The 10,442-nt window shown below is 51.1% G+C and overlaps 1 protein-coding gene across 4 annotated transcripts in view; it reads left to right on the top strand.

Annotated features, from left to right (window-relative positions):
* The first annotated feature begins 4,271 nt into the window (after positions 1-4,271).
* NSD1 (nuclear receptor binding SET domain protein 1) overlaps positions 4,272-10,442 on the top strand; it is a 159,238-nt gene continuing 153,067 nt past the window's right edge. Inside the window, exons 1-2 of one of the 4 annotated variants that reach the window (XM_077265941.1) lie at positions 4,272-4,355; positions 5,186-6,063. In XM_077265941.1, coding sequence (XP_077122056.1) covers positions 5,203-6,063 — 861 coding nt within the window. In that variant the 5' untranslated portion in view covers positions 4,272-4,355; positions 5,186-5,202. Of the gene's footprint in view, positions 4,356-4,477; positions 4,707-4,728; positions 4,844-4,951; positions 5,072-5,185; positions 6,064-10,442 lie in introns of those variants that run through there. The other 3 variants (XM_077265940.1, XM_077265943.1, XM_077265942.1) reach the window with 3 other exon arrangements.

Below are 10,442 nucleotides of genomic sequence, written 5' to 3'. Positions count from 1 at the left end.
AGTGGGGCCACAATCCTCACTCGTGCCACCCAGTCAGGGAGCGAGCATTACAACAATGCTTCAGCTGCTGAGAGGAGACCACCTTTGCACTGCAATGTGGCCACATATTGGGATCTGTGGCACCTCAGACACAAGGTATGGGCTCTGTGGCACCTCAGAAACAAGGTATGGGTTCTGTGGCACCACAGACACAAAGTATGGGATCTGTGGCACCTCAGACACAAGGTATGGGATCTGTGGCATCTCAGACACAGGTATGGGATCTGTGGCACCTTAGACACAAGGTATGGGATCTGTGGCACCTCAGACACAAGGTATGGGCTCTGTGGCACCTCAGACACGAGGTATGGGCTCTGTGGCACCTCACACAAGGTATGGGCTCTGTGGCACCTCAGACACTAGTTATGAGATCTGTGGCACCTCAGACACAAGGTATGGGATGTGTGGCACTTGACACAAGGTATCGGTTCAGTGGCACCTCAGACACTAGGTATGGGCTCTGTGGCACCTCAGACACAAGGTATGGGCTCTGTGGCATCTCAGGCATGGGGTATGGGCTCTGTGGCACCTCAGACACAAGGTATGGGCTCTGTGGCACCTCAGACACAAGGTATGAGATCTGTGGCACCTCAGACACAAGGTATGGGATGTGTGGCACTTGACACAAGGTATGGGTTCAGTGGCACCTCAGACACAAGGTATGGGCTCTGTGGCACCTCAGACACAAGGTATGGGATCTGTGGCACCTCAGACACAAGGTATGGGATTTGTGGCACCTCAGAAACAAGGTATGGGCTATGTGGCACCTCAGACACAAAGTATGGGCTCTGTGGCATCTCCGGCACAAGGTATGGGATCTGTGGAATTTCAGACACGAGGTATGGGCTCTGTGGCACCTTAGACACAAGGTATGGGATCTGTGGCACCTCAGACACAAGGTATGAGTTCTGTGGCACCTCAGACACGAGGTATGGGCTCTGTGATACCTCAGACAGGAGGTATGGGCTGTGTGGCACCTCAGACACAAGGTATGGGCTCTGTGGCACCTGATGCAAGGTATGGGATGTGTGGTACTTGACACAAGGTATGGGTTCAGTGGCACCTCAGACACTAGGTATGGGCTCTGTGGCACCTCAGACACAAGGTATGGGCTCTGTGGCACCTCAGACACAAGGTATGGGCTCTGTGGCACCTCAGACACAAGGTATGGGCTCTGTGGCACCTCAGGCACAAGGTATGGGCTCTGTGGCATCTCAGGCACGGGGTATGGGCTCTGTGGCACCTCAGACACAAGGTATGGGATCTGTGGCACCTCAGACACAAGGTATGAGTTCTGTGGCACCTCAGACACGAGGTATGGGCTCTGTGATACCTCAGACAGGAGGTATGGGCTGTGTGGCACCTCAGACACAAGGTATGGGCTCTGTGGCACCTGATACAAGGTATAGGATCTGTGGCATCTCAGACACAAGGTATGGGATCTGTGGCACCTCAGACACGGGGTATGGGCTCTGTGGCACCTCAGACACGGGGTATGGGCTCTGTGGCACCTCACACAAGGTATGGGCTCTGTGGCACCTCAGACACTAGGTATGGGCTCTGTGGCACCTCAGACACAAGGTATGAGTTCTGTGGCACCTCAGACACGAGGTATGGGCTCTGTGATACCTCAGACAGGAGGTATGGGCTGTGTGGCACCTCAGACACAAGGTATGGGCTCTGTGGCACCTGATGCAAGGTATGGGATCTGTGGCACCTCAGACACAAGGTATGGGCTCTGTGGCACCTGATACAAGGTATGGGCACTGTGACACCTCAGACACAAGGTATGGGCTCTGTGGCACTTGATACAAGGTATGGGCTCTGTGGCATCTCAGACACAAGGTATGGGCTCTGTGACACCTCAGACAGGAGGTATGGGCTGTGTGGCACCTCAAACACAAGGTATGGGCTCTGTGGCACCTGATACAAGGTATGGGCACTGTGACACCTCAGACACAAGGTATGGGCTCTGTGGCACTTGATACAAGGTATGGGCTCTGTGGCATCTCAGACACAAGGTATGGGCTCTGTGGCACCTCAGACAGGAGGTATGGGCTGTGTGGCACCTCAAACACAAGGTATGGGCTCTGTGGCATCTCAGACACAAGGTATGGGCTCGGTGACACCTCAGACAGGAGGTATGGGCTCTGTGGCATCTCAGACACAAGGTATGGGCTGTGTGGCACCTCAGACACAAGGTATGGGCTGTGTGGCACCTCAGACACAAGGTATGGGCTGTGTGGCACCTCAGACACAAGGTATGGGCTCTGTGGCATCTCAGACACAAGGTATGGGCTCTGTGGCACCTCAGACACGGGGTATGGGCTCTGTGGCACCTCACACAAGGTATGGGCTCTGTGGCACCTCAGACACTAGGTATGGGCTCTGTGGCACCTCAGACACAAGGTATGAGTTCTGTGGCACCTCAGACACGAGGTATGGGCTCTGTGATACCTCAGACAGGAGGTATGGGCTGTGTGGCACCTCAGACACAAGGTATGGGCTCTGTGGCACCTAATACAAGGTATAGGATCTGTGGCATCTCAGACACAAGGTATGGGATCTGTGGCACCTCAGACACAGGGTATGGGCTCTGTGGCACCTCAGACACGGGGTATGGGCTCTGTGGCACCTCACACAAGGTATGGGCTCTGTGGCACCTCAGACACTAGGTATGGGCTCTGTGGCACCTCAGACACAAGGTATGAGTTCTGTGGCACCTCAGACACGAGGTATGGGCTCTGTGATACCTCAGACAGGAGGTATGGGCTGTGTGGCACCTCAGACACAAGGTATGGGCTCTGTGGCACCTGATGCAAGGTATGGGATCTGTGGCACCTCAGACACAAGGTATGGGCTCTGTGGCACCTGATACAAGGTATGGGCTCTGTGGCATCTCAGACACAAGGTATGGGCTCTGTGACACCTCAGACAGGAGGTATGGGCTGTGTGGCACCTCAAACACAAGGTATGGGCTCTGTGGCACCTGATACAAGGTATGGGCACTGTGACACCTCAGACACAAGGTATGGGCTCTGTGGCACTTGATACAAGGTATGGGCTCTGTGGCATCTCAGACACAAGGTATGGGCTCTGTGGCACCTCAGACAGGAGGTATGGGCTGTGTGGCACCTCAAACACAAGGTATGGGCTCTGTGGCATCTCAGACACAAGGTATGGGCTCTGTGGCACCTGATACAAGGTATGGGCTCTGTGGCACCTCAGACACAAGGTATGGGCTCTGTGGCATCTCAGACACAAGGTATGGGCTCGGTGACACCTCAGACAGGAGGTATGGGCTCTGTGGCATATTAGACACAAGGTATGGGCTGTGTGGCACCTCAGACACAAGGTATGGGCTGTGTGGCACCTCAGACACAAGGTATGGGCTGTGTGGCACCTCAGACACAAGGTATGGGCTCTGTGGCATCTCAGACACAAGGTATGGGCTCTGTGGCACATGATACAAGGTATGGGCACTGTAACACTTCGGACACAAGGTATGGGCTCTGTGGCATCTCAGACACAAGGTATGGGCTCTGTGGCACCTCAGACAGGCGGTATGGGCTGTGTGTCACCTCAAACACAAGGTATGGGCTCTGTGGTATCTCAGACACAAGGTATGGGCTCTGTGGGACCTGATACAAGGTATGGGCACTGTAACACCTCAGACACAAGGTATGGGCTCTGAGGCATCTCAGACACAAGGTATGGGCTCTGTGGCACCTCAGACAGGAGGTATGGGCTGTGTGGCACCTCAAACACAAGGTATGGGCTCTGTGGCATCTCAGACACAAGGTATGGGATCTGTGGCATCTCAGACACAAGGTATGGGCTCTGTGGCACCTCAGACAGGAGGTATGGGCTGTGTGGCACCTCAAACACAAGGTATGGGCTCTGTGGCATCTCAGACACAAGGTATGGGCTCTGTTGCACCTGATACAAGGTATGGGCACTGTAACACCTCAGACACAAGGTATGGGCTCTGTGGCATCTCAGACACAAGGTATGGGCTGTGTGGCACCTCAAACACAATGTATGGGCTCTGTGGCACCTCAGACACAAGGGAAGCCTAATAACCCAGGGAGTTGCTACTTGTGCAGTTCTCCCATGTCAGCCCCAGCCAGGACCCGAGAGCTGTGCTCACAGAGGCCTAGTGCTGTACAAGGCACTGGCGACCTCTAGGTGGCTGCCTCCATGACAGGAAACTGCTCATGTTTATTAATTAGGCCATGCTCAGCTCAGAGGAATGGACGGCACTAGTCAGCCATGCACACAGTACTGCATGACAAGCCGGACATAATGGAGACAAGGTGTGAGAGTGGCGGCCACCAGTCAGCAATGCAGGAGAGGGGACAGGCCGCGCCCGGCCCGCCATTTTGATATTGTGTGAGCCCTTCCCAGAAGCTAACTACCCCTGCCCGTGTGTGTGCTGCCCCCAGTGCCAGGCGAGCAGTGTCACCCCTCCCCCACAGCAGTGCAGCCTCCCGACGACTACCTCGGCTGCCTCCTGACTGCAGCCTCCCCTCCCCCACGCAGGCTCCGTACGCCCTCCGTTCTGAGGCAAGAAAGCAGCCAGCAGTGGCCGCTGCGTGCAGTGCGGCCGGGGGAGGTAGTGCAGACGGCTGCGGGCCTAGCGCTATGTGATGAGGGGCAGGCGCACGGTAAGGCCGGGGGGCACACTTCTCCATCCTCCATTCCGGCAGCACACCGCAGAGGTGCAGGGCCACCGTGCAGACGCGTGCCGGTGCCGTGTGGCTGTGCTTGGCGCTGCCTGTGTACACCGTGCAGGACAAAGCCGGTACTCGGGCTTCTCCCGGCCGGCGCTCGTATGACCTGTGCTCACATGGCGGCGCAGCGTACCGTGCGGCCCCCTCCTTCCCGCTAGGCACAGGCTGTACCGTGCGGCCCCCTCCTTCCCGCTAGGCACAGGCTGGGCGCTCTCCGGCGGGCCAGCCACTGCTCATGTAGGCCTCTGCTGCTGAGGGTGGCTGCCATTTTGGCTAGAGGACGGGGTTGCACTTAGTGGGTATGTGCTCCGTGCAGTGTGGAGCTCGGGATGGGGCAGCCTTTGTATGTGAATGTCTAGCATCCTCCATTGTTTGGCTCCTGCCTGCTGCTCATGTGTCTTTTCTATGCCTAGGTTCATGTCTGCACAGGATGGATGAAGCCTGTGACCTAGGCAGGCTCAGCAGTGCTCCCGGCTACTACATTGATCCAGATGCCCCATATAAGAGGGGCCGAGACCCCGAGCCACGGAACGGCTGCAGCGTGCCACTGACTTCACCGCTGCAGAGCCATCCACCAGGTTATGGGCAGGATCCCTCGTCCCATTACATTCCTCTACGAAGGCTTCAAGACATTGCCTCCATGATGGATCTAGAAAGCATGAATGGATCTCACGATATGAAAAGACCAGAACCAACGTCTCAGCCGTACTTCTATAATAATAGTGAGCCAGCAATTGTACCCGCCAGACCTGATCCCAACCACTGCTATCCAGATGGACCGTTAAAGATCGTTAAATCGTTAAAAAACGGCATGCGCCCTCCTGATTCATATCACATGGAGCCCCGATATAGCCTGGAGCCTCTGAATTACAACCTAGATGGACATGAATTTGGCATGGCGTTGCCTGTGTATGGACAACAGCCTTCAGTGGTGGAAAATATTGGGGAAACTACTTCCAAAATTGGCACCCCTCCAGGTTTTGATACAGAGTTAGAGGATTTAGTTCCCTTAGATTGGGGGGATGAGCCTGAGAATCCAATGAATAGTAAAGATGGGGAGCAGAAAACCTCTTTTTTAGCTATGATTCAAGATCCCGAAATTCCAAATGGATCTCATGCCAGTCCAATGTCTGACAATCTGATATCTCCCGCTCAGCTTGATGGTGAACTCAGTTGCCAAGGTCCACGTGGTCAGATGTGTGCTGGAGATGAATCAGTTTCTCCAGATGAAGATCTAGAAGACTTTGAAGGAAACCATGAATTGTCTTCTGGGAACTTGGAATTACAAGATGTAAGCAAAATCTGGGATTTTGGGAGGGTTTTACAGGTTGTTGCTTGGCAGTGGAATCTCACATGTTCAAAGTGTTTCAGACTTTGCTGCGCGTCAAAGGGTGGTCTTCCCAATATGTGCCAGGGTCATGGAGACCTCCAAGGCGGCTGATCTTCAAAATAGGTAATCAATTTTATATTGTTGGTGGTCTGATTATTGACACTGCCTCAGTCAGCTATTTGTAGGGGTCACAGTGCTTTTCGAGTGATGCACCACCTTCATTGTTTACACTGTGCTGTACACCAGCTTTTGTTTTTAGTAGTAGCTTTGCTTGGTATAGCCTTGTGCCATTAAAATATCTGAGCCTGAGGTGCTCTACCAAGCATTACTGTTACTAAAAATGGGAAGCTGTGCTGTACAGAGCAGTGGAAACAATGGAGAGGACGTGTCGCTCTGCGGAGCACTGCACCGTACAAACGCTGATTACTGGGGGTCCCAATAGTCAGACCCCTATCAATTTAAAATCGATGACCCTGCCTAGCGTCTTATTGAAGCTCAGTATATATGTGGTGATTGTATGATCATGCATTGGCTGTCTGAGCTTGTGCTTATAGGAAACATTCATGGGGCAGATTGGTGGTAACATTTGCTGCATCTGAGTACATTTCTGGAGCATGCGCATGGATTTGAACAAATTTGCCATGTGTGATTATACCTTAAAGGTACGGCCAGAGGATGTGGCGGGCACATGGCCAATGCTCTGCCCACTCCCTGAGGATCAGCGGCTGCACAGTTGTGAAACTAAAGCGGTGTGGCAATGGGCCTGTGTGGCTGGCAGAGTTGCGGCTGCATATGAGCAGGTGCGCGTTCTGGCTGCCCCCTTATACATAACCTTTTGAAGAAGGCCTTGTCCGTGATTCGTGTAGATGTTCTGTTCTCGATTTTTCACTGATAGAGTAGCTGTAAGTCTGGTGCTATTCACGTGTTTTGTTTTTTTTGCGAACCATGTGTCCACAAGTGTTATGTAGAGGCATAATATAAATGAGACTAAAGGTACCGTCACACTAAGCGACGCTGCAGCGATAGCGACAGCAATGCCGATCGCTGCAGCGTCGCTGTGTGGTCGCTGGAGAGCTGTCACACAGACCGCTCTCCAGCGACCAGCGATGCCGAGGTCCCCGGGTAACCAGGGTAAACATCGGGTTGCTAAGCGCAGGGCCGCGCTTAGTAACCCGATGTTTACCCTGGTTACCAGCGTAAAAGTTAAAAAAACAAACAGTACATGCTCACCTGCGCGTCCCCCAGCCTCTGCATCCTGACGCTGACTGAGCTCCGGCCCTAACAGCACAGCGGTGACGTCACCGCTGTTGCTTTCACTTTCAGTTTAGGGCCGGCGCTTTAGTGTCAGGAAGCAGAGGCTGGGGGACGCGCAGGTGAGTATGTACTGTTTGTTTTTTTAACTTTTACGCTGGTAACCAGGGTAAACATCGGGTTACTAAGCGCGGCCCTGCGCTTAGTAACCCGATGTTTACCCTGGTTACCAGTGTAAAATATCGCTGGTATCGTCGCTTTTGCTGTCAAACACGGCGATACACGGCGACCTAGCGACCAAATAATGTGCAGACCTTCTAGCAGCGACCAGCAATTTCACAGCGGGATCCAGATCGCTGCTGCGTGTCAAATACAGCGATATCGCCATCCAGGTCGCTGCAACGTCACGGATTGCTGGCGATATCGCCTAGTGTGACGGTACCTTTACATACCTGTAACTGATTAATTCTGTAGAGAACTGCCACAACTGATGTGGACTAAATCTCTCCTGATTTCTAATATCTTTTGAAAAAGAAACCTATTCAGAAGTAGCATTGTTGTTGGGAAAAAAGCTATTCGCTTGCTGCAAAAATTGTGTGGATTGTCAAGTCTGCAGGTACCTTAGAATCTGCAGATACAATCATTTCTATGCAGAGGGTAAACCTATAACACATGCAAGTTTAGTTCCAGGTTACTTCGGATATATGGTGCCGATCAGTGCAGCGTGTGTCCGGCACTGGCTGTATGATGTCAGCCAGGTATAAACATACTCAGAATTGCTATGGTGTTTCAGAGAAAAGCATTCTTCATACCTTCCGGTGACTGAGCCATGCAGCATACTAGTCTGAAAGGCGGGTACCCTGTGGCTTCCACCCTCTAACGGCGACTGACTGGTCTCTACCTATACAAGCATGTAGGCAGCGATCCGTCAGTCACTATCAGCAGGCAGGGAGAAGCCACCAGGGACTCGCCTGTCCGACTAGTCTGTGCACAGATCGGTCCCCAGGGGCTATTAAGGCTACTTTCAGGCTATGTGCACACGTTCAGGAATTTTTGCATTTTTTTTTTCGTGTTTTTTCACTATAAAAGCGCAATAAAACCGTGAAATTACATTAAGCATCCTATTAATAGAATGCATTCTGCATTTTTTGTGCACATGCCGCGTTTTTTCCGCAGCGGAATCGCATTCCAGGAAAAAGGAGCATGTTCATTCTTTGTGCGGAATCGCGGGGATTCCGCACACATAGGAATGCATTGATCCGCTTACTCTCCGCATGTGGCTATGCCCACCATACGGGAAGTAAGCGGATCATGTGTGGTTTATACCCAGGGTGGAGGAGGAGTGATATTCTCACCTTCCAGTGACCCCGGCAATCTTCCCGCCCCTCGCATTGCTCCCGTTCCCAGTAATGCTTTGCGGCAATGACCTGTGATGACGTGCGGTCTCGCGTGATGCTACGTCATCTGGGGTCATTGCCGCTAGGCATTACTTGGAACGCAAGCAATGCGAGGAGCGGGAAGGCTGCCCGGGACGCCGGAAGGTGAGAATATCACGATTTTTTTAAAATTATTTTTAACATGAGATCTTTTTACTATTGATGCTGCATAGGCAGCATCAATAGTAAGGCTATGTGCACACGATGCAGATTTGGTGCAGAATTTTCTGCACAAAATCTGCACAAAATCTGCATCTTCTGGCAGAAAACGCACCTGCGTTTTTTATGCGTTTTTTTATGCGTTTTAGTGCGTTTTTTGCAGTGCAGTTTTGGTGCAGTTTTTTAGTGCGTTTTTTGTGCGTTTTTTATGCTGATTTGTCAGCTTAAAATAAAGCTAAATAAAGAGATTAAAAAAAAATAAAAAATTACGTGATGTCATTTCCTAGTCCAACCTCTTCTCAATCTCCATTTTGGAAAGCCATAACCACTTTCTGACAGGCCTTACCATGAGTGCTGGTAATGAAGAACACAGGGAAGAAAGTAGCCCACCGCATACTGAACAGCATGTTACTTCTGTGCGGATACGCAGGCCATAACGCCTCCAGATGATTGGGGTTTTACTGGAGTATCTGAACCAGCAAAGATTGCAGGTAAGGCTAGGTTCACATTAGCGTTGTGCGGCGCAGCGTCGGGCGCTGCAGTGGTGACGCATGCGTCATGCGCCCCTATATTTAACATGGGGGCACATGGACATGTGTTGCGTTGCGTTTTGTGACGCTTGCGTCTTTTTTGGCATTTTTTCGCATGCGTTTTGACGCGTTTTCGGCAACGCATGTGTTTTAGGACGCGTGCGTTCATTTGCAGTAATGCAACCTGTAGTAATTTCTAGCGGCGTTTTTTTGCCGCAAAAAAACGCATGTGTTTATTTGCGGCAAAAAAATGCATTGCTGTCTATGTAAACGCATGCGTTTTTAAGCACATGCGTTTGTTTGCGTTAAAAACACATGCGTTTTTATAGAAAAAAAAAACAGAAAACAAACTGAAAAGCCACCCACCACCATCAAGGTGATAAAGGGATCCTAACCCTACCCCTAACCTCACCCCTAACCGTTTAATGAACATTTTCTGACATAGTGCCACGTATTTCAGTCACGTTTAATGAATATTTTCTGAGTCATAGTGCCACGATATTTAAGTGCCACGTATTTAAGTGCCACGATATTTAAGTGCCACGATATTTAAGTGCCACGATATTTAAGTGCCACGATATTTAAGTGCCACGATATTTAAGTGCCACGATATTTAAGTGCCACGATATTTAAGTGCCACGATATTTAAGTGCCACGATATTTAAGTGCCACGATATTTAAGTGCCACGATATTTAAGTGCCACGATATTTAAGTGCCACGATATTTAAGTGCCACGATATTTAAGTGCCACGATATTTAAGTGCCACGATATTTAAGTGCCACGATATTTAAGTGCCACGATATTTAAGTGCCACGATATTTAAGTGCCACGATATTTAAGTGCCACGATATTTAAGTGCCACGATATTTAAGTGCCACGATATTTAAGTGCCACGATATTTAAGTGCCACGATATTTAAGTGCCACGATATTTAAGTGCCACGATATTTAAGTGCCACGATA

This window comes from Ranitomeya variabilis, chromosome 5 (assembly GCF_051348905.1).
Source record: "Ranitomeya variabilis isolate aRanVar5 chromosome 5, aRanVar5.hap1, whole genome shotgun sequence".
NCBI classification, from domain to species: domain Eukaryota; kingdom Metazoa; phylum Chordata; class Amphibia; order Anura; family Dendrobatidae; genus Ranitomeya; species Ranitomeya variabilis.
The sequence above is the reverse complement of the archived record's forward strand: the minus strand, read 5'-3'. Positions and strand labels throughout refer to the sequence as shown.